At 37.7% G+C, this 24934-nt stretch overlaps 1 protein-coding gene and 1 pseudogene across 1 annotated transcript; one reads left to right on the top strand and one right to left on the bottom strand.

Annotated features, from left to right (window-relative positions):
- Positions 1-585: 585 nt before the first annotated feature.
- On the bottom strand, positions 586-3176 carry LOC121780644 (annotated as a pseudogene).
- A 9323-nt stretch (positions 3177-12499) lies between these two features.
- On the top strand, positions 12500-23141 carry LOC121781632 (NDR1/HIN1-like protein 13). Its single transcript, XM_042179355.1, has 3 exons — positions 12500-12565; positions 12887-13186; positions 22132-23141. Exons 1-3 carry the CDS (start codon positions 12500-12502, stop codon positions 22888-22890), a joined length of 1125 nt encoding a protein of 374 aa, XP_042035289.1. The 3' UTR covers positions 22891-23141.
- The last annotated feature ends 1793 nt before the right edge of the window (positions 23142-24934 follow it).

The following is a 24934-nucleotide window of genomic DNA, read 5'->3' as shown; positions in this document are numbered from 1 at the left end:
TTTTATATATTAGTTTTATAATAAAATGTTAGTATGAATGAGTTAGTGGAATATGTGGTCCACTACCAAAAATGGTAAAAAGTGAAATGAGATAAATTTTGAAGGACAGACGAAAATGAAAAAATGAGACAAATTTTCAGGGACGGAGGTAGTAGTTTAATAAGTACGTTGTAGGGGTATTCAGTTTGCAAAATTATATTCCGAGATTAAATATGTAATATTTTCGGTTCATGATTCAATCCCACAATTCAATCCTAATATTTCATTCTAGATTATATCTTATTACTATTTTATCTAAAAAAGCTGGTATAATAAAAAAAAAATTACTTGATGGCTTATGATAAATAACTATTACTTTTATTTAGTACTAAAACAATTGGTGAAAACTGAAATAACTGAAATTATTATTTCGGTTAGATGAATTCAGTTCCGATTTCCGAATTTTATATGGTTCCATTTTAAAATTTGGATTAATTTGGTTTGATTAACTTTAAAGCCAAAATTTAAACCGAATAACAGAATTCAACCCCTAAACCAAATAATATGAGTTGCATATGAAAATCGCTTGCTACCAAGAAAAGCAAAGATAAAAATAATTGGCTTGTGTGACCTAACAATTAAAAGATTACTAAAGATGTAAATTACAACAATTTTCACTTCAAAACATCAACTAACTAAGCCCACAGTGCTAACAAAGACATCAAGGCAGCACCCAAGAACAAGAGGAAATACGATACGAACTGCAGCCTCGCGTTGCAGCTCATTCGCTTGCTCAAGAAATCGGCTGCTATCAGATCGACCAGAGCCATATACACGAGGATCCCAGCAGAGATCGAGTCCAGGATGCCCTCGATTACTAGAGCTCTCGGGCTGCTAGCATTGTAGAACGAAGCTATCCCGATCCCTATACCTATCCCGATTGGGGTGGTTATTGCGAAAAGCACGCCATGAGGGTTGACTGGAGGCTCCTCAGCTTCGCCTTAGAGATGCAGCCTCCCAGAGCGAAGCCTTCGAAGAACTGGTGGAACGATAGCGCCCCGATCAAAGGCCTAATCGTACACGGACTGTGTGAAACCCCCAGCGATAGGCCGATGATCACCGAGTGTGAAACTATACCGAGTTCAAGAACCTGCATACACAAACACCTTGTTTTACAAAATTTGATTTGCCACTTATGTTAAATGATAATCCATTACAAATATATCATGTTAAATAGTGTGGAAGAGATGAACATGCCTGCGAAACAACAATGTGGCGAGCAGTATTATCTTCGAAGCCGAAAGAATGCAAGTGACCGTGTTGATCCGCACCCCGATGCCCGTTACACGACCCTTGCTCTCGCGAGTGACTGTGCCTGTGATGCGCCGCGTGGGCATGCATACCGACGATGTGCATGGCGCCCCCTTCCTCTTCTCCGAAAACCATCCGGCCACTCCCCCTCGTCTCGGTCGGAACTATCCCCGATTCAGATCCGGCCTCCGATGAATCAGCCTTGGCGGTTTGGCTTTCTTCCTCCAGTTTGCTCTGCTTTCTCTCGTAATACTGCGTCCCGACAAAATCAGCTAGCAACGTCCCCAATGCGGCCATCATCGCGATGAATCCCGAGAAGGGGAACTTCGACCACGGAATTTCGGGCAGGCAAGCGTTGGTCAACGCCTCGGTGGCGTCAGGCAACATGTGGACGAATCCCGTGGCGAGGATGACGCCAGCGGCAAACGCTTTGGCAGCAACGAACAAGTTGGAATCGGTTCGCAGAAACCGGCGCTTCTTCCCGACTAACGGAATGGCCACACCACAGACTCCCATAAAGAGGATTGCAGCAATTGCAATGAGCTTAAGGGTGAGAGCGTACACATCGTCTCGGCATCCGTCGTCTGCTTCCCTTTGAGCGTCACACGCAAGGGTCGACATGGAATGGGATATGCTCTGCACGAATGATCCTTCACCACCAAAAGGTCCAAAGCGTTTGGGATCAGTGTTAGTCTTTCTAGTTCTACAATGATTCAGAGTAAATGCAAGAATCACATTTGTGACAATGGAACATCGAGATAAGTTCAATGATCATGCTTACACAAACAGAAGACAGTAGTCAGTCACTAAGATCGATGGAACTCAAGAACAAAACACCGTGGCCAGATACAGAACGAATAAGGCAAGGCAAAAAGGCGAAAAACCTAAATCTCAGAGAATAAAAAAGCCAGTGGTGTATCTGGTGAAAACCAAAAAGGGATAATAACCGGAGTAGTAAAGGGAGTTCTCGTCTACGAGATCCGACCCACATAAAACCACACGACCAGATGCGGAATCAAGTTGTAATTCGCTCTAGTGTAACAAAGAAATTAGAAGAAGATGCTCAAGAATATATAGAATGATTCACTAGTTGGTGGTGAAGGCATCCTATAAAAACAGAGAATGCAGGTAACAGAATAGCAAAATCAATAATTAAGTCAAAATCCTTTTAAGGATTGATCAAAGTAACATCACAATAAAATGCACAAAGCAGAGATAAAAACAAAAAAACAAAAACAAAATTCAAGCTATAATACTGATTAACAAATCATTCAACTAAACCTACAGTCTCACAGTTACAGAGCATATAACTTTAGACACTTTTTTCACATCAAAATTTACCATTTAAACAAGCCATAAAACATTACTATTTCACAATATAATATATTATAAATAGAATAAAAATTCAATCTTTCCATAATGTCAATCCGAAAAAGGAAAAGGTCAGCTGAAATTTACCAGAATAAACCCGAATTATCTCTCCAAATCCACCTCCCCACACAACCGGCAACAAATCCTGCACCACGATTTAAAAATCAAGCAAACATCCAAACCAAATGCTTTGGAAACTAGCAAAACAGAAATCCAATGCCTCGATTGTAACGGCGAATGAATGTACCTCGAGAAACAACATGAGCAGCAGCTGAAATTCCCCAAAAATTGGAACTTTGTAATTCAACAAAGCAGGGATAAATGTAGCGAGTCGCAAACGAATTCCCTGAAAAGCGGAGGAATAAAGGTATTTATAGATATGACGCCGAGATGCGAGGATGTAGAGATATAGAGAGCGAGAGAAAATGTGGACATCTTTAGAGAGAGAAGACAGGGGAGAGGGATGAAACAGGGGAATGGGGGATGTTGCGTTTAGCAATCAGATATATTCAGTGCAATTGTGTCGACATTTTCGATCTGTTTTTCCTTTTTTTTAATATATAAATATATTCTCTGCATTTTTCGTACATTTTCAGTCCCAATTTTGGACATATTGGGTTTGGGCTTTATCTCATCTATTTATATTCTCACTTTTTTTTTATAATTACCAATGATATCCATCGACTGGCTCAGATAAATTCCCACGATGATTTGTAGGCAGAAAAGGTCTTTTGATCTGAAGTGGGTCATATGTTTACTTGAAGACCACAATTATGTACACATTTGTGTTAAGAAATTAAGTTAAATCATGTTGATTGCAAGATGTCATGAGATCATCTTAATTGTAAATTTTGTAATGTTGATTGTATGATGTCAATAGTAGTAATAGTATAATTGTAAATTTTGTAATGTTGATTTTGTAATGTTAATTATAAATTTTGTAATGTTGATTGCAAGATGTCATGATGTTGAGCGGTGACTAGGAGAGATATTGAGGTTATTCTAGTAGACTAGTAGTAATAGTATAATTCCTCAATTGTAGGAATAATTCATCGATTAAACAAACATGATCCTTAAATGTGTATATAATTAATTTAGAATTTAGTACGATTACATGAGCTAGACCTATCTAAAACATGTTAGGAATAATTCTTGGTTCCCCAGATTTTCCAGCTTGCCTTCGTATTTAAATTAAATCTCTTCTTGCTTTAGTTTTAATCAGATCAAAATAATTATCATGATAGTTTCATATGGGTTCGACAATTATAATTAAGTGTTACTACTACGTACTTAGATAACTGTTCCATTAATCTCCTATGTTCACGGAGTAGTACTATTATTTTGAAGAATTGTAGAATTGTATAATTGTGTGTTATATTATTGACAATGAAGTGATACATCATATATAGACCTAGTGAGTATTATACATGGTAAGATTTCCTCAATCAAATCTCCCTAATTTATCGTCTAAATATCTCGTCTAATCTTCTCCTGATTTAATGTAATCTTCTTCATTCTTGCCAGATATTCTCTAATCTCCAACACTCCTCCTCAAGTTAAGTGATAGGATCCCCAAAACTTAACTTGCCCAAAACTTCGTGAAAGTTCTTTGCAGATACGGCCTTGGTCAAGATGTCTGCTAGTTGATCTTCGGACTTCACATATGGAATTTCTACAATCTTCTCTTCAAGGTTCTCCTTTATGAAATGTCGATCAATCTCGACATGCTACTTTCTATCATGTTGCACTGGATTTTCATAAATGCTAATTGCTGCCTTGTTGTCACATAGTAGTTAGCAGGTCTTTTTTGAGTCGAGGTTTAGCTCTTTCATTACTCTTCTGAGCCACAGGATTTCAGTTAGTCCACTCTTGATGCCTCTAAATTCAGCTTATGCGCTTGACAAGGCAACTACCTTTTGCTCTTTGCTCCTCCAAGTGACCAAATTGCCGCCCACAAATGTGAAGTACCCTCCTGTCGATCGTCTATCAACAGGGTTCCCTGCCCAGTCTGCATCAGTGTAACCGTGAATATCTAGATGTCCGTTTTTTCGAAATAGTACTCCATGTCCGATTGTTCCCTTCAGGTAGCGCACAATTCTAAGTGTTGCCTCCTAATGCTCCTCCTGTGGGTTATGCATAAACTGACTAAGCACTCCGACTGCATATGCAATATCTGGCCGAGTGTGGGATAGATAGATGAGCTTCCCTACCAGCCTTTGGTATCTGCCTCGATTGGTTGACGCTGCTCCTTTGATTATTTGAAGGCCATGGTTCTGCACTATTGGAGTGTCTGCTGGTTTACACTCTAGCATTCCCATTTCGGTCAAAAGGTCGAGAACGTATTTCCGTTGACTGATGAAGATTCCTTTCCCAGACCTGAGCACTTCGATCCCAAGGAAATATTTGAGGTCTCCTAGATTCTTCATCTCAAATTCTGTAGCCAAATGCCCCTTGAGATCCTTCAGTTCTTCTGCATCATCCCCTGTAATGATCATATCGTCCACATAAATTATCAGGCAGGTGATCTTCTCTCCTCTCCGCTTGATGAACAGTGTTTGGTCGGAGTTACTCTGCTGATAGCCGTATCGTTTCATAACTTCTGTGAATCTCCCGAACCAGGCTCTCGGGGACTGCTTCAACCCATATAGGGTTTTCTTTAACTTGCACACCTTGCCTTGTCCAAATTCTTTTGTGAAGCCCGGTAGGGCATCCATGTAGATAGGATCCTTCAATTCTCCATGAAGGAATGCATTGGTGACGTCATACTGATGAAGTGGCCAGTCCTTGTTTGCTGCCTAATCCCTAATCCTTTACCTCCAATTTCGCCGCCTCCATCCAATCTGAGAGAGACGATCATTGCTTCTGCTGTCTTCCCCCCACCGCTGCTGTTCTCGCCGCGCCCGCCACCGCCGGTTGGGAGGCCGCCGGTCTCCGGCCTTTTCTCCTGGAATCCCGTCGCCTCTTGGCTTCCTTCTGTCGGGTTTCATCCCCCGTTGTTGGTTCCGATGGCAATCTTGGCTTTTCCGGCCTTCTCTTCTTCCCACCACTCTGGATACCCCACCAATTGGAAGCACGTTTCCTTTGTGTGTTTGTGCATTCCGCAGTGCGAGCACCAGAGCCTGGATTTGTCCGGTTTGTTGCTTCCCCGGCGGTTGGCGGCGGAGCGTTGCATCGGTGACGCTGTCCTCTGTTTTGCGGCTGTGGTTGACGGTACTCTCGAGCTCCAAATCCGAATCCGACCCCCGATGATGTCTCGCTTCCGACGGTGATGGAGGTTGAATCGGATGCCGGTGGCATGATCTTGAGTCGAGCCGCCTCCCGTTTCACCCACCCATATGCAACGTCGGCTGAGGGGTAGAGGTCCTCTTTGAGGATCTCGCGTCGGACACAGTCGTACTTCTTGTTCAATCCGGTGAGAAATTTAAATAGCCTTAATTCGGATTTGATGTCTCGGTATTGTGTTACTCCTTTGTCGCAGCAATTCACGGTTTTTTGAGGGCATCGATCGATGTCGATCCAAGCCCCGTGTAGTCTGCTCCAGTAGGCTTCTAATGTTGAATCTCCTTGCATAATTTTGCTTGCCTTGTCTCGCAGATCATATATGAGAAATGAGTCCGCCGAACTTGCGAAAGTGACGGCCAGAGTATCCCACAGTGCCTTCGCCATTTGGTGATGTGCGAAATCGGCGATGAGGTTGGTTTCCATATTGTCGATTATCCAGGAGAAGACTATTAGGTCTATCTCCTCCCAATCGGAATATCCCTTCTCCGTCGGTAGTGGCGGAGGTGGTGCTCCTGATATGTGGCGGTAGACTCCTCGGCCGCCTATGGACACTTTCATCAATCGTGCCCATAATGGATAGTTCAAGCCATTCAACTTGAAGGCTATGGTAACACTTTTACTCGACCTGATCTTTTCGGCCACAGGTTCGATTTCTGGTTTCTCGTCTGCCATTTCTTTGGCTTGATTGGTCTTCTCGCCGTTTCGGTCGAGAGAGGTATGTTTTTGGGCTATGATGATATTTTTCTGAGCCTAACCTGCTCGGATGCCATGTAGAATTGTATAATTGTGTGTTATATTATTGACAATGAAGTGATACATCATATATAGACCTAGTGAGTATTATACATGGTAAGATTTCCTCAATTAAATCTCCCTAATATCTCGTCTAAATATCTCGTCTAATCTTCTCCTGATTTAATGTAATCTTATTCATTCTTGCCAGATGTTCTCTAATCTCCAACATGATGGTATTTTTATATACACATGAAAATTCATTCACACTAAGCAATTTAAATGTATATCAATATATTATAAAATTAAAGTGGTGAAATTTACTTGTACACAAGTCATAATAACGTACGAGAACATGTTTCGTGTAATTGATCACATTTCGTCTTCAATAAAATGTTGTCATAATTTGAAAGAAAAGAAAATGTGTTCACAATGACGAAAATGGGTGGGTGTGGAGTAGTACAAAAAGAATATTAATGTTTTGGAACAGTATTAAGTGCATGCAAACAATTGAGAAGAGCATCTCTAATGGCTTTCGCCAAGCCATAGTCCAGCTATAGCCCAGCCACAAACTCCTTCTGCCACATCATCAAGACAAGCAAATAACCTAGCAATATCCTAGCCACATCACCCCTAATTATATAAAACAAATAATTGTCAATCACACAAAATACAGAATTAAATTTACGACACAGATACGGGAAAATTCAATTATATTATTAAAATTTAAAAAGTACATTAATTAAAAAAATTACATTAATTTAAAAAAAAGAAGGTACATTAAAAAAATTACATAATTAAAAAAAAAACTAACGCCGTGCAATCCTCCGTGCCCACAACTCTTCAATTAAATTCTTTTGGAGTCGAATATGAGCATCCACTTGGCGCATGTCGGCATGTGCTTGGAGGAGGCCGGCTTCATCGTGCGGGACCCCATTTCGTACGTTGGGGGCGGCTATGTCGTGGCTTGGACCGGCTTCATTATCGTCGTTGGCCCAACTAGTCAGTCGTACACCTTCATCTTCGACAATCATATTGTGCATGATAATACATGCGTACATTATATCAGCAATGCAGTCTATATGCCACAAACGCATTGGACCCCTAATTGCCGCCCATCGAGACTGGAGCACACCAAATGCGCGCTCCACGTCCTTGCGCGCCGACTCCTGGCGTTCCGCAAAGTAGGCCTTCCTCTCATCCGATGCGCATCTGATCGTCTTCACAAAGACGGGCCACCTAGGGTATATCCCATCCGCCAAGTAGTAGCCCATATCTTGTTGGGTCCCGTTGGCGACAAAACTGATGGCCGGACCGACGCCCTGGCACTGCTCGTTGAAAAGGGGCGGCGAGTTGAGGACGTTGAGGTCGTTATTCGACCCGCCTATCCCAAAATACACATGCCAAATCCATAGCCGGTAGTCACCAGCGGCCTCCAGGATCATCGTGGGATTCTTTCCCTTATAGCCGGTCGTGTAGAACCCCTTCCAGGCAGCGGGACAGTTCTTCCACTCCCAATGCATACAATCTATGTTGCCTAACATACCCGGGAACCCATGCTTCTCCCCGTGCATCTGCATCAGATACTGGCAGTCTTCGTGAGTAGGGCTTCGAAGGTACTGATCACGGAAAATTTCAATCACGCCCTGACAGAAATACTTTATACAGTCAAGGGTAGTCGTCTCACCGATGTGGAGGTACTCGTCCCACATGTCTCCCGCGCCTCCGTAGGCCAACTGCCTGATTGCCGCAGTGCACTTTTGAATAGGTGTGAGGCCGGAAATACAGATATCGCTGCTCCAAGGCGTTAACAATACGCATAAACATGGCTCTGCTCATCCTAAAACGGCGTCTGAAATGGTTGTCGTTGAACCGCGGCTCCTGTGCGAAGAAGTCTGCATATAGGCACTGATGTGCAACTACGTGATCATGTTCAATCACTGTTCGGCGGTGGACAATTGGTCGTGGTCGAGGTACCGTCGGCTGCAAGGCCCTCTGCATCAGCCGATCAATCTTACGGTTCGTATAGGCCTCTAACGCTTCGTTCATTCAACGTTCGTACTCCTCAGCATCCCCACCACTACCACCACTACTACCACCAACCTTGCTCATTTCCCGTTGTTGATCTTGTACAGAAATTAAGATAGAGAGAGTACTCGTTAAAACAAGTGATGCGAATGAAAATGACGTGCAAATCGCGTATATATAGTGTTTCGAAAATTTAAAAAAAATTAAATTGGCTCGCAGACCGCTCGCGGTCGGCCGCCTACAATGGCGGCGAGCGCATCGGCGAGCGCTCGCGGATCGGCAAGCGCTAGCCGATTTTTTCGCCGAAATGGCGCTCGCCCGTTCCAATGGTTCGGCGAGCGGACCGGCGAGGGCTGGAAATCAGCTAGCCGGCCCGCTCACCGCCATTGGAGATGCTCTTATATTCTTTTTTCTCTCAGCAAAAGGGTTAGTACAAATTGTTAGGATAATCTCATTTACCTCTTCTAAAAGGTAAGAGCATTAGCAGTGGATGCCCTAAAGCCCGCCCTATGCACCGCCACATCAGTATTTTATCCTCCTACCCTTCCACCTGCAGTGGGGCGCCCTATAAGCAGCCCTATAGGTTTCACTATTGTTTTGTTAATTAATTTAAATATTTTCAAATATGTCAATGCAAAATAATTAAAAAATACCACGATTAATTAAAAACGACAAATCCTACATTGATTAAAAAAAAGTTTTACACGAGTTAGAAATGAAAAAAAAGTTGACTACTCTACAAAAGTCCCAACTTGGGGCGCAGCTCTTCGACCATCCCCTGGAGGTATTCGGCTTTGGTCGGGTCCTGACATTGCATGAGGGCGTTGTGCGTGTCCAACGACGTCCTCCGGCTGGCGGCCGCTGCCAACTCTGCGTAGGCAAGTGCCGCCGGGGTCGAGATCGGCGATGGGGACGGTCGCGGCTTGCGAGGAGGATGTCGCCTTCGCCTTCCCCTTGTTCTTCGCAGCCTTGACCCCAATGGGACGTCGGGAAGACACCGGTGTGCCGGAACTGCTTCTTCACCTTATCCCAGTGCTTGCGCAGCTACTCCCTATGGCGCTTGTACGCGCTCGGCGGCTTCGCCTCATTGTAGCGCTCGGCGATGCGCTCCTAGTACGCAACTTGCTTTTGGTTGTTTGCGAATACTGGGTCTTCCGAAATATCCACCCAACACCTCGCCAAGACGAAGGTTTCATCCGGTTGGTAGTTCGTCCTCCCGGGGGCGTACTCTTCATTCGTTTCCGGAGGTGGCACCTTGTACGTCCGGTGCCGGTTTTGCTTCTTTCTGGCGAGGGCGGCGGCGGCGGCGGGGCGAGTTGGAGACGGCTCCATGTCAGACAGATCGTACGAATCCGTACTGAATTCGGGATTGTACTGCTTGTTGGAGTCGAACGACCAATATTCGTCAGGGTCTGTACCCGACCAACGTGCACCACCCCCAAACATCGGACTATTCGGACTTGGGTATTCACCGGAATCCATTTTATAGTGTAATTTGAGTGTGAAAAAGTGAATGGAAAGGTTACAAATGAAGGTGGGGTAGGGGGTATTTATATAAATAAATTTTTCGGAATTAAAAAATAAAGACGCGTTGCATCGTCCGTGCCATCATCCGCGTCGCCCATAGTGGGCGGACGATGGCGCGGACGATGCCCTATCGTCCGCGGACGATCTATAGGGCTCGGACGATGCATCGGGCATCGTCCGCGCACCCACAGTGGGCGGACGATGGCGCGCCCGAGGCATCGGGTGGCCTATCGCCCGCCCCATTGCGGATGCTCTAAATATATAGAGAAGAAAATAAATTCAAAAGGTATACAAAAGTATCTACCATTTTACCTTTTGTGTGGAGAAAAGGTGAAGATGCATCATTTAAATTGAAGAAGTTGTAATATCTTTTCAAATATCTTTTTTTTAGAGAATTTTTTTTATATATAAAAGGTAAATATGGTAGTTAATGCATTTCTTTTTACCTCTCTATTTATCTTCTCCCTGTCTTTCAACACAACACTTGAGTACTATATTTACACTTTGTATTTCAAGGCCTTAAGTATATAAAAAATGTATATAATCTATTTATCTTGTCAAAAAAGGGAATATACCATTCCACAAAGTAATACTAGTAAATTACAAAATGAAAAAGTACTATATAAAAAGGGAAATTATTTTTTTAAATAGAAAAATAAGTATTACAAGATGCATTCCAAAACATAAAAATATAATATCTTCTCAAATACCTATGGTAGTTATAAGATCCAGCTTCATCATCGTCCCAATCGGTGACTGTTCCACCTTCGTGTTCGAGTATCATGTTATGCAAGATGATGCACGAATACATAACATCGGCGATGACTTCCTTGTACCAGAAACGCGTCGGACCTTTCACTATCGTCCACAGCGCTTGGAGCTCACCAAATGCTCGCTACACATCCTTCCGCGCAGCCTCCTGCTTTTGCGCAAATAAAACTCTCTTGTCACCCATTGGGCAGCTGATCGTCTTCACAAAAACAGGCCACCTTGGGTATATGTCATCGGCTAAGTAGTACCCCATATGATATTGGCGTCCGTTGGCAGTGAACTCGATGGTCGGGCCGTTGCCATTACATTGCTCGGTAAAGAGGTTGGATGAGTTGAGGACGGTGATGTAGTTATTCGACCCCGCTACACCGAAGTAAGCATGCCAGATCCAGAGCCGATGGTCAGCGACAGCTTCGAGAATCATCGTCAGGTGGCTGCCCTTGTATCCACTAGTAAATTGGCCTTTCAACGCTGACGAGCAATTCTTCTACTCCCAGTGCATACAATCTATGCGCCCTAGCATTCCAGGAAAGTCGTGCGTCGTCTCGTGCATCTTCATTAGGGCCTGGCAATCCACAGCAGTCGGTTTTCGAAAATATGTGTTGCTATAAGCCTCCACAACTCCCCTACAAAAAATTTTCAGGCACTCGCGGCCAGTTGTCTCCCCGACGTGAAGGTACTCGTCGAACATGTCCGCCGTGGTGTGGTAGGCCAACTGCCGGAGCGCAAACGTGCATTTCTACAACGGCATAAGTCTGTGTCTGCCGATGCCATCTTCCCGATACTGGAAGTATTCATCACGTGCCTCCAACGTTTGGACAATGCTGAGAAAAAGATCTCGCCGCATTCTAAAACGGCGGTGAAAAACCGTCGGGCCCCACCGTGGTTCCTCAGCAAAATAGTCTGCGAAAAGACGTTGGTGAGCTACGTCGTGCTCGAGGCGGGAAAACGTCCTACGTCGTATCTGCCTCGGGATCTGCTCCGCCTGGACATGCTCCGCCGCTTCACGCTTGCGCTCCATTTCGGCCAAGCATTCCGCCGCAGCCTCATGAACGCAATCGAATAAGGCCCGATTAATGCCCTCCGAGGTACTCCAGTCTTTGTCGGGTCTCATTTTTTTTAGTGAGAAAGATTGGGAGAAAAATATTGGTGTGTTGGGAAAGTTAGAGACGGGAGAGAAAAATTGGTGTGGAAAATGGAATGAGAAATGATGTTTAAATAGATAACAAATTCGCAAAAAAAGGAAAACGTGTTGCATCGTCCCGCGTGACCCGCAGTGGGGATACCGCGGACGATGCATCGGGCATCGTCAGCAGGGCTACAGTTGCAAACGATAGCCCGCCCGATGCATCGTCCGTTTTTCTTTAGTCTCGCGTCTCCCGTGTACCGCTTTATCGAGTTGTGGAAAAAGTGGTAATTGGTTTGACGATTTCATGGATTTAGATGACATTCATTGTCTTTAATTGTTGTGGATTTAGGCTCGGATTAAGTCCGAACAATGGCAGACGTAGAAACTGTTGTTGGTGAAGACGTTACATGTGCATCCTTATTGGAGAGCTTGCAGGTTTAATTTCCCCTGTTCTGTCATGTCCTGCTCTTTGACGAACAAAACAGAACTAATCCTTGCTTCAATGCAGGAAATCTGGGATGATGTAGGCGAGACCAGCGAAGAACGGGACAGAGTACTCCTTCGATTGGACTGAGATTGCTTGGATGTATACAAGAGAGAATTTGAGCAGCTGGCTGTGAAATCTAGGGCTCACCTTCTTCACACTTTGGCAGATGCTAAGGACAAACTCACCAATCTCCTTTCACTCCTCGGAGAGAAGACCTGCGTTGGGGTCGTAAGCAGTTCTTTCGATTATCATGTTATGTTCGAGTGGAGGAAGATCCACCCCCTTCGCCTCAAGGCAAGGGCGTTTCTAACGCCCCGTGTGAAGGCAAGAAGAACTATTCGCTGGAGGAGACGAAGTTATTGGCATGCATCTACGCCAACATCTCTGAGGAGCCGTTGGTTGGGAGCATGCCAAGGAGAGGGGTTTCTTGGGGAAAGATGGCGGAAAATTACAACGCTGTGAAGCCAGAATGGGCACTAGAGCCAGATTCAGTGAGGCCGGGTGCAGAAAGACCTCTCTACATTCACGGACCACGTCACCAATCTGCACAAGGCACAAGCTGGGATGATGTTCGAAAGGCAGGCATTTTACAAAGATACGAAAAAGCAATTCATAGAGACCTCAAGTTATTCGGAGATACTTCATCTGATCCAAAATGAAAGAAGCTCTCTACCTCTGGCAAATGCTCAACAAGCGGGAACACTTTTGCCGATCCCATAGATTTGGATTCGAGGAGAGTTTTAACGTAGAGTTGGCGCCTTGTGGGAGTCGTCCCATGAGTCACATACCGGCTAAGAGGAAGACGAATGGAAAGGCGAGCAGTGCGGCCGCGGTTGAGGAGCCGAAAAAATGGGTTCGGTCGGGGAAGCGATTATGATCTGGTCGTATTTAAAAGCACTTGAAAAAGACACGTCGAGGATGAGCGATACCAAAAGGCAGCAGCATGAAGCTGCAGTCAAGTTATTTGCGTGCAAACTTGGATTAGTGTAAAATTTTATTTTGAATGAAGTAATTTTAGGAATGTAAATTGTGATGTTTTGTTATGTAAATTAAGTTATTTTAGGAAAAATATCATAATTTAAATAAATATACTCCATAAAATTAGATAGTTAGGAAAATGAAGAATTAAAAAGGTTGAGTTTTGGATGGGTTATAGGTGTTGTGTCCAAAATTTGTAATGTTGGCATTGGTAGACTTCAAGATGATAATTCGCAACTGAGTTATGGATGCCTTAAAATCTTGAGCACTACATTATTCACGTTCATTTAAATACCAATATCCACAGCGCACTGCATTATGAACATACTTTGTCTATTCTATAAAGAACACTCGGTTCAAAAAATATAATGAGGGTATGATTTGAACAAAAAAACCGATATATTAAAAAAAATTTAAAACTAAAATCTCATATGGTTGCTTTTCAACCAATGCATTTGTTTAAAGTCGTTGGCTCGACTTAGGCAGTGGACATGTGGCTACAACTCTATAAAATCTTAGAATATTAAAACTAAAAATTAAAATAAAATAAATCTAGATTAAATAACCAGATACCTCCCCGACAATGATGCAGAAACTTTGTAATTTAGATGGTTGCGATTGTTTTATCATAAGCTCGTCATTTCAGCTTATTGAGGTATTCCGCTAAGATCAACGATATCAAGTTGCCTAATTCTAGCCTCGATCATCGTTTTAGTTTATACTACTATGCCATTGTCAACTACTTAAATTTGTTTTTCAAATTTGAGTGCACTACGCAAATGGTCCTTGAACTATGCGTTTTGCACGCAAATGGTACCTAAACTTTAAAAATATCGTGGGTAGTCCCTGAATTAATGTGTAATCACATATACAGTACTTTTTCACTATTCATTTTTGGACTTTCATATCTAGGTACTGGATTTGATATTTTCTTTATCTCTCTGTAGTACTGAATGTGATATTTTCTTATAGTTTGAGTACCTAAAATGATATTATTTATTTCACTTTTTCAATCACTTTATGTCAAATCTTCTTTCTCTCTCTTTCTCTAAAACTTTTAGAAAGTAAATATTAAAATAAAAAATACTACTATGAAATTCTTAAATATACTTCATCAGTCCCCAAAGAGTATGAACTTTGGGTTCAGCACGACTTTTAATTCAATATTGGTAAAGTAAGAGAGAGATAGATAGATAAAGTTTTTTAAGTATTGTTAGTGGAGAAGATGGTTTCCAAAATTGAAAGTTCATGCTCTTTGGGGACGGACGGAAAAGGAAATAGTGCATACTTTTTAGGGACGGAGGGAGTCTTAATTATAATAATTAAAATTATAAATTTAATTATTAAAATAATTTGTAGCAAAAAATAATCGAATCAGAATCAAAATTAAATTTAGCTACAAGATATTTTGATAATTAAATTTATAATTTTAAATTTTATTCTATATTTAAGAATTTCATAGTAGTATTTTTTTGTTTTAATTTTTTACTTTTTAAAAGTTTTAGAGAAAGAGAGAGAAAGAAGATCCGACATAAAGTGATTGAAAAAGTGAAGTGAATAATATCATTTTAGGTACTCAAACTATAAGAAAATATCATATTCATTATTTAATACTAGAGAGAGATAAAGAAAATATCAAATCTAGATTATTTCCTTTTATATTAACATCTACACAGCATAAAATGATACTCCTATTTCCATGAAATTCGATGGGCTAATGATATAAATCAGATGTAAAATCGATCATGGTCGACTCATTTAATTTAGAGAAGTGAAATAACTAATGAACGAAAATGGTCATTCTATATTTCAATATACTAAGATATATATTAATGAATTTTTTTTCCTGTCCAGATTTCACTTTTTAACCATTAATTATCTACATATAATATTTTAATTGATTTGTGACAAATGATTGACGACGCGAAATTATTTATGAGAATTTTTGAGTAAATATTAAGATATTGTGGACATAGACTAAATACATGCAATGCAAGTAATAATTTAAATTTTCTTTTAAAAATAAAGGCTTAAGCCAGGAAAATGGGCTTTCTAAATGTTTCAAGTCGACATTATTTAAACGGGGCAAACTTTTTGTCCGATATTTATAAATCAATATTGCATTTTTATTGATAATGCGCCGTCGAATTCACATGACCGCATGCATGTGTTGCTCCATTATTATTGTGTTTTTTCTTATTTTAAGCTCTTTGTATTTGGGTTGTTTATAATTCACTTTGCGACCGTTGTCCAACTTTCTGAAAAAAATTGACCCTTCGATTTTTCATACAATTTTGATTGATTTATTATACTTTAACGGTAAGATTCAGATAATATAACTAAGCTTAACCAAATACTTTAGTGTCGTGGTTTCTTGATTTTGAATGGATTATGTAGGCAATTTCTGGTTATGCAAATTATAAAAAATTGAGTTTTGGGCATCAACAACTATGGATGATTAAAAGTACTATACATTCATTATTTTGGTAACGCAGTTATTTATTATTATCAATTAAGATCTATTTTCTCACCTAGTCCTTCATCGGGAGATATGATGGGGAGTCTTCAAGCAAAGGATCCAATCAAACAACGATTTTACTTAATGGGTTTTATTTAGTTTGATCACATTTTTATTTATTTATTTATTTTAGTTTATCTATGGACAGACTAAATTAACGATGATATTTATTGGATATATATTATTTTATATTCAAAACTCAATTTACTTTAGTTATGTTTGAGCTCAATGCTTTCGCTGGGCTACAATTGGTACATTTGTTGTGTTTTTGGGAGATTCGAGAAGTGAGTAACAATATGTGTAAATGAAATCAAATTCTTCCTCCATGTGGACTTTAAATTGTAAACTAGTAAATCCAAAACCCTTTTATTGGTCATTTTTGGTACAAATTGTTTGATGTTGTAATACTTAGATTTAGATCACAAGTCCATGTGTATATGATGATATTCTTGCTCATTATTGTTTTATCATATTTTCTCCGTCCTATTAAAAATAAAATATTTTCTTTTTTGGCATATCCCATTAAAAATTAAACGTTTTCTAAAATGGAAACAACATCATCTCTACTTTTATTTCTCTCTTCAATAACTCACAAAACAACACTACAAAACATCTCATACCGGAAACCAAATATTTCATATTTAATGAAACAAACCGGAAACCAAATATTTCATATTTAATGAAACGAAGTGCACTTATAGTTAATTATAATACTAAAAAATACATGAAGTTTTAATGTCGTTGCCATGAACCTACTGCAAAGGTAATGCAAATAAGGGAAAGCACCAAACGACTCTCATCTTCGGCCGAGCATGACCGCCACAAGAAAATAAAATAATTGATGAAAACAAAAAAAATCAAATACTCCCCCGTTCCATAAATACAAGGATATTTTTATTTTTCGTTCGTCCCATAAAAATATCTCATTTATATTTATGAAAAGTTCTTCCAAATCATTACTCATATACATCAATTTATTTTACAACTTATACCGGTATAATCCACCATTAAACACTAATAATAGTGTGAGTCTCACTATCCACTAACATTATTTAAACACCCTTTGGTGGGAGTCCCAACTCTCAACCTTAAGAAGCCAGGTTCGAATCATCTTTATTGCACATTTAGTTTAATCTTAGTTACAGCTTCCTCAATAACTCATTTGCCCGCAAGAAAAATGTACTTGATACAGAAAAACAGAAGACTATTTAATTCTCGTGTCATCTTAAATGTCTTTATTTTTAGGGACGGGACATACTTACTATAAACAAAGTAATTAGACAGATAGGAGCAATTAATACCTTCCTCAATCCCAACCTCTCTATTTAGAAAACTAGTATTTACACCTGAGCTATGCACGGGACATAAGAGTTTCACATAATAAATTCAAAATATAATAAATATATAGAAAATAAGAATTCAAAGAAGCAATGTAAAGATTTTAAAAAAATAGAAATGTACTTATCTTGTCTCACTCTAAATGAAGAATTTACTATTCCCTAATGAATGAAATATTTATGCAATTTTAATTTATAATCTAAGTGGAGTAAAAACAATAAAATTAATGACAAAAAGAAGATGTGTGACTAATGATCAAATAATATGAGTTAATTAGAATAAGATATAAAATAAAATAAAAAATGTGTGAGTAAAGATGATTACTGACACTGCTATGTAAATCATTAATCCAAATAAAAGGTAAATTAATATATAAATTTAATAACTTAATTTTGAAAAAAAATTGAAAAATATATATGGAATATTAAACATACCCACATTAAATATATGAATAATTTAAATCATAAAAATTTAAAACTTCTTTGAGAAGTCAAGTTAAAAAATTCGTATTATCCAATAATCACATTTTAGGTGACTATTTATTTCTTCTGTTTAATTTCAGAACATAGCATAACTTGATATAAATGACCAAAGACTAATGAATTTTTTTATTGGAAAGAATACATTTCTTACTTCACGCCACATATACAAATAAAAAGTAAATTATCACTTAAAATAATGATAATATTTTATGCATCTTATTTGTTTTGAATAATCTGACAATTTACACTATGTTAAGAAGTACAAACTTTATAAGTTAGATTTAATTTTAAATATATATAATTTCATTTGATACCGTAGTTTAATCTATAAATTTAGTAGTATTTATTAATTAATTAGAGGCAAATTAATATATAAGAAATAAAAATTTTAATTGAGTAAATATAGGATGAAAATTGCAAATGTGTTGCGTTTAGCTCATGAAATAATTCGGAGAAAAAATATTGCAATAAAGGAATAAATCTCAATTTTAACTTAAATAAATGGAAGGCAAACTAAACTCTCTAGCACAATTTCAATTTACACTCAAATATAAGGCTAATTAATATATAAATTTATTAACTTAATTATAAAAAAAATTTAATGGTAGTGCACTATTTAATGTGTTTTAAAACTTCTTCAAGAAGCTAGCATTTTATTGGATTATTATTTGTCCAATTATTTTTGCTTTCAAAAAATATTTTTAGATAAAAGTCACTCCATCTTTCCATTTTCCCTCCAAAAAGGGTACTAAAGTCTTTTCACCCGACTTGCACTTTAGATTATGATAGATAAAATAGATTGGTAAAATATAATCTTGCATGTGTCGGTGGAACCTGGCACGAGTGCAGAATTAAGTAACACCTGACTAAATAATCTTACTAAATTCTTAATTATTAAATAGATTAAGCAGCACGCATCTCAAACTCAATTATCAAAACCAAATTATTTATTTAAGCGTTGTTTATTGACTTTTGAGTTAAGTTAATGCCAGAAGACAGCAATGAGTGCTCAGACGAATTAATGAGCTAATTACACTTTTTGTACTTTTCTATTAAGGTAATAATTACTAACTTTTTTTGGATCAATTAGTCGCTTACACTTGGAAAATAACATGTTAGTTGCACCCTTTTTTATAATGTCATCAAATCGAGTGTTTCAGAACCACACATGACCATCCACATATAACTATAGTAGTAATAATTAGTTATTTTGTGTATGATTTAAAACTTTTGTTAATCTAGACGAGTATTTTTTTAAATTGTTCAATTGGATAGTTTTTCGTTTAGTAAATATTAGTGATATTGAATAATTGTTCAATTGGATAGTTATTTTTTAGTAAATATTAGTGATATCAATCAAGTTAGTCCAATAATTTAGATTACATGTTATTCGGGTTATGGATTAATTGAGTATGGTCTAATATGGCTATAATTTTATAGGATTAGATATACTAATCTTGATTATAAACGTTTAAGCTTTGGGCTAGCTTAACGGACTAATCAATTACTAGCAATAAAATTAATATGTGATTAATCTAATAATGATAAAAGTTAATCATATATTTATTGAATACTAGTACTCCATAAAACATTTAAGCATGATAATTGTTGGATATATTTTTAATCTCAATTCTAACATAGGATAATAATGACGTTGGATAAATCTTGTATTGTTTATATTATAAAAAGTATATTCAAAGTGTCGACAATAGTGCCCTTAGGTTCAATCCATTGAGTTTCGAGTCAGTAGGCTACACGGATATAGGTTAATCGGATTATAATTTCATCGAATTTCCAACTATAACCTCTAAATTTAGTAGGTTATTCGAGACAGATTGGTTGACCTCCATAGCAAGTAAGTAGTAAATGTTGGAATTACAATATAGCCTTCTCAATGTGTCCAGCCTGAAGTCCACGATGCTATACTTTGATGCACACAGTCAATTTAGATTGTAACTGCAATTGCGAATTTGATGAAAGGTTGTGCCAAATATGATAATTACGGTAGTAATAATCTAAATTCAAAGTGGATTAGTGGCTTGATTAACAATCCAAATGACCTTTTGTTTTACACAAAACGATTATTACTATTTGTAATAACTAATTTACTTAAAGGAGACTACTTTAGTTGTTGGCAAGTTGACTATGATTATGCTTTAAATACCCGATTTATGGAAATGCTTCTACTTTAGGCTAAGGTAATGCACATAATTATTTTAGACAAATTTTCGACACATACACAAACTTGCTTTAATTTATTTTTGGTTAGGCAATTTCATATTCATGTATTTTATGAAGGATATATATACATATTTTTATTCTCATTTTTGGATTAAATAAAATTATGGCTCCAATTTGGGTGTTTGAAGGTTCGTACTATCTTTCTTTTTATTTTATTTTATTATATTATTATGACTATTCTATTTGGAAGACGGTTTACTATTAACTATTCTTACAAGTACTTAATTAGTAGTGAAATTAAATATTTGAACATTACACTCCAATATTTTTTTAATGATTTATGCCTTTTCGGCAAGGGAAACAAATTCTTTATGAATAAATACTAGTACTAATATTTATGAAAAAGGATGAAACAGTAAAGGGACGTCCAAGTTAAGAATAATTTCTTTACATGTTTGGTTAAAGCTGTGTTGCATAATTCATTGCCAACTGGAAGTTTCAAGTGCAGATCATTATTCCACTTTTATTGCTTCTACCATTTTTGAAAATATCGAAACTCTTTTAAGTTCCTAACCAAAATTGTTGAATATAATCATGAAATTTATCGGATGAATTAAACTCACATTTAAATTTCTATTGATAATTTTTCATGCGAGTGTTGAATAGAAGGGAAATATATCTAATTACTTCTAGAACAACCTGCATCATTTTTATTTTTAATCAATTTATTGCGAAAAGATACATTAAAAGCATGCAATATAAGATTCGAATTTCAATATTTTTCAATACATTAAATTTTAATACCAATACAATAACTTTATATATTTGATAGAATATTATCAAACAAAAATATAAAATTTTCAATATAATAACTTAACAAAGGTTAAAGTGAATCCAAATTTTAATATCAAAATTAAGGCCAAATATAATCAATCAGGTAGATAAAAAAATGGATAATGTAGATATAAAATTTTCCGTATTCATTATATATACATGAAGAAGATATTGGGGATAATATGACTCGACTGTCAATTGTATTAAATATATACATTTATAATTTGCAAATACATTTATTTTTTAATATTATATACACTGCACTTAAGTCATTATATACAGTACACTTAGCCACTAAACCACGCAATATATTTCATTAAATTACAATTTTTTGCAAATTTGAAAGCACGTTTAAAAATTACATTGAACTTATGACATGTGAAATGTGGAGTCAGGATTAAAAAACTTACCAAATTTGAAGCACATTTAAATCGCACCTCTATCAAGATTCATGTTATTTCCCACCATTTTTAAAGTTTGTAAAACATATCAATTTTTAAAGAAAGTTATATAATTTTTAAGGCTATTTTCTCTAAAATAAAAGGATTGACAACCGTCGTTGAAAACTCTAAGATTCAAAAAATTGATAACATTATAAGAATCCGCTACTCCATGACATTATTCAAATCTCTCCACGTCATCGTCGACTATTCAATAATAAAAAAAAATCTGGTATCCAACAAAAATCCTTCTAATCTAAAACCTCTAATTTGATCGATTATTTCTAATCTAAAAGCTCTAATTTAATCTAAATTTGAACTTATAAGAAGTACTATACTAGTCTAGTATACCACCGAAATTGCATGTGCATATAGAAAGAACAAAGGGAATAGCACGCCTCCGAAATTAATTGAGCAATATCAGAAATTCAATTTAGAAATCATAAAATTGTGTTTCAAAATTAGATTTCAAGGCTGGATTAGCCTGGGGTCCACTATCCTCTGTCTGAATCCCCTCTCCCTCTTTCACACCACACATAAACCAAACCAAACCAAAATAAATTACACTCCACATTTACAACCACAGTTTCCCCACCATTCCTTCTTCAATTCTCCCCTCTCTCTCTCTAGAAAGTAGTAGAAACACATTTTCTTTTCTCTCTCAAATCTCTAACTCACATCAATTAATCCTACTTTTCAGTGTCTCTCTCTGTTACACATTCTTCAACAAACATGACTGACAGAGTGTACCCCTCCACCAAGCCCACCGCCGCCGCGCCGCCCCTCCCCACCCCGCCTTCCAAATTCCGGCACCCCTACCGCCCTACCCCCTCATCCCGCCCCCAAAACAAAAAAAAAACCCCAAATTCACCTGCCGCCGCTGCTGCTGCCACCTCTGCTTCTGGTCAACCCTCCTCCTGACCCTGACCCTCCTCGCCGCCGCCATCGCCGCCGCCGCCTTCTACGCCCTCTACCACCCCCACCGCCCCCAATTCTCCCTCACCTCCCTCAAAATCTCCGCCTTCAACCTCTCCACCACCCCCGCCGACGACTCCACCCGCCTCACCGCCAAAATCAACCTCACCCTCTCCGCCAAAAACCCCAACAAGAAATTCCTCTTCTCCTACGCCCCTCTCTCCATCTCCGTCCAATCCAACTCCATCACCCTCGCCAACAACACCTACCCCGCCTTCAACTCCTCCGCCTCCGCCATCTCCCTCATCCACACCGCCACCCCTCCCCGCACCCAGCTCCTCGACGCCGATTCCTTAAATTCCATCAACTCGGATCTCAAACGGGGCGGCCTCCCCATCCGGATTCTGCTCGATACAACCGTAAGCGTCAAAATGGATAAGATCAAGACGAAGAGGTTCGGGATTAGAGTGACGTGTGGCGGGATTGACGGAATCGTGCCCAAGGGTAAAACCGTCATTCCGGCCAAGACCACCGACGCTGAATGCGAGGTTGATCTCCGAATCAAGATCTTGAAATGGACATTTTGATTTTTTTTTATTTATTCTTTTAACTAATCGCATTTTATTTATTTTTAAATGTGGATCGGTGCCTCTTTTTTATTTTTTAATACTTTTGATTTATATTTTATGGTACTTATTTTTTTGGGAATACAATGCGGATTTTGGGGGTTTACTTTTGTTATTAGTGGGGAGTAAAGGGATCTATCGGTATGTAATTCTTTTTAATGCATTTTATTTTACTACTAATAGATGAGAGTGGATTTATACGCTTCCAATAATTGGTTGGCATTGTTGTTAATTTTAGCGTGAATTGCGTTAATAATTTGATTATTGGTGGTTATGGTATTTAGTTGAGATAGTAGGGTATAGATACAGCTAGAATTGTGTTTGTTTTCACAAATTTATGACCATTTTCAATGGGGTGAGCTTTACAATAGTAGAGGAGCTATAAGGCATCGTTTGGTAGCCGTGTTATGTTTCGACTAGACATGATACAAATAGTGATAATTATCATAGTTTTGATTAGTTAATTTATCTTGATTGAGTGTTTGGTAGCTAAGGATAATTGTGAGTTATCCTATTTAGATGTTTGGTACGAGTTACAAATAAAGATAAAAATCAGAATTGTCGAAATTTATCCTCATTAATTTAATTTAATGATTAAAATATTCCCATGTTGCCTTAATTTTGGATGGTTTTGGCAATTTGTTGACGATGAAAAATATCCAAGCATACCATTTCTTATTATATAAAATGCTAAAAATGGAGTACCTAATAAATTTAATCATAACTTAAATATTTCATTTTTTAATTTTTATTATATAATTTTCTTTATATAAAAAATATTCAAGCATACCATTTCTTATTACGTAAAAAATGCTAAAAATGAGAAATTAAATAAATATGACCATAACTATATTTGTTACTTTTATTTATATTATATATTTTATATAATTAAAAATACCCAAGCATACCATAATTTAGCATTTCTCATCGTACATTAATTATATGAATAATTATATAGTTTAATTTTTTTATTATATTATTGCATATCATTAATTACATTAATTATTATTTGTTATATTGAGATATAATTAAAGTATGTATTTATATAAAATATATTGTATATATAAATATGGCTATATATAAAATTGATGGGTAAAATTGTATTTTCCTTAAACTGACTAGGTTGACTAGATATGTAACCTAGGTAAATGGGCAATTACATTGTTGCTTGAAACATATGCTTTTAAGTGGGCTTTGTCTGGGCCAGATACAAAACACGAGTCATGAGGATTTGTAACATGGCTACCAAACACACAACTAAACCCGGATAGGTCTTTCTATCTAACTGTAACATAGCTACCTAACGGCCCCTAAGTGGTCCATAAACTATGAGTTTGCAACTTTGTACCCATGCCATCTTTGAAAAAAATAACTCCGTCTTACTCTATTATCAAAATTGTTCATAATTTCGGTACATAAGATAGATAGACCAAAATATAATAAACACACATTTTAAAATATTCTAAACTATTTTAGATAAGAGGAGTTACCTATCATATTAAATGGTAGGGATGTATTCATATCATTTTTCTATTTTTTGTTCAATGTTCCAACTGAATCTCGGCCCTTCAATTTCAAGATCCGATGGCCGAAAATAATGCCTCATGTATTTAATTAAAATGTTTAAATAAATCGAAAAGGGCCTTCTTGGTATACACAATTGAGTTGATTATGGTAAGTTGCTTGATTTTCTCCATCAAAAGATTGCAGCGGTTTTTCTACAATCTTACACGAATCTTTCTTCTCTTTCATCGTTTCTTCTCCAATTAAAACATTCTCCGTTGAAGACAACCACTGTTCAACACACTCTTTCTAAAAATTTCTTTGTTTGTTTTTCCTCGTACAAAATCGCTTTTGTTGGAGAAGAAAAGGGCCTTCGTTTTCTTCAACAATGGAAGAAGGTCATTTAATTTGTTCCTTTATTGATTATTAAACTGATTTGTTTACTTGAAAACTGATTTGTAGGAGTAATCGTTCATTGCATAAAGTGACTGTATCTTTTGTT

Source organism: Salvia splendens, chromosome 20 (genome assembly GCF_004379255.2).
Source record: "Salvia splendens isolate huo1 chromosome 20, SspV2, whole genome shotgun sequence".
Classification (NCBI taxonomy): Eukaryota; Viridiplantae; Streptophyta; class Magnoliopsida; order Lamiales; family Lamiaceae; genus Salvia; species Salvia splendens.
Note: the sequence above shows the minus strand (reverse complement) of the source record. Positions and strands in the feature narration are given on the sequence as shown.

Bases quoted from the DNA above. Each gene is read 5' to 3' on its own strand.
- LOC121781632 (XM_042179355.1), top strand. From the start codon at position 12,500: ATGGCAGACGTAGAAACTGTTGTTGGTGAAGACGTTACATGTGCATCC. The intron at 12,566-12,886 runs GTTTAATTTCCC...GTTCGAGTGGAG, and splicing joins CCTTATTGGAGAGCTTGCAG to GAAGATCCACCCCCTTCGCC. The intron at 13,187-22,131 runs GTTCGAAAGGCA...CATGACTGACAG, and splicing joins AAGGCACAAGCTGGGATGAT to AGTGTACCCCTCCACCAAGC.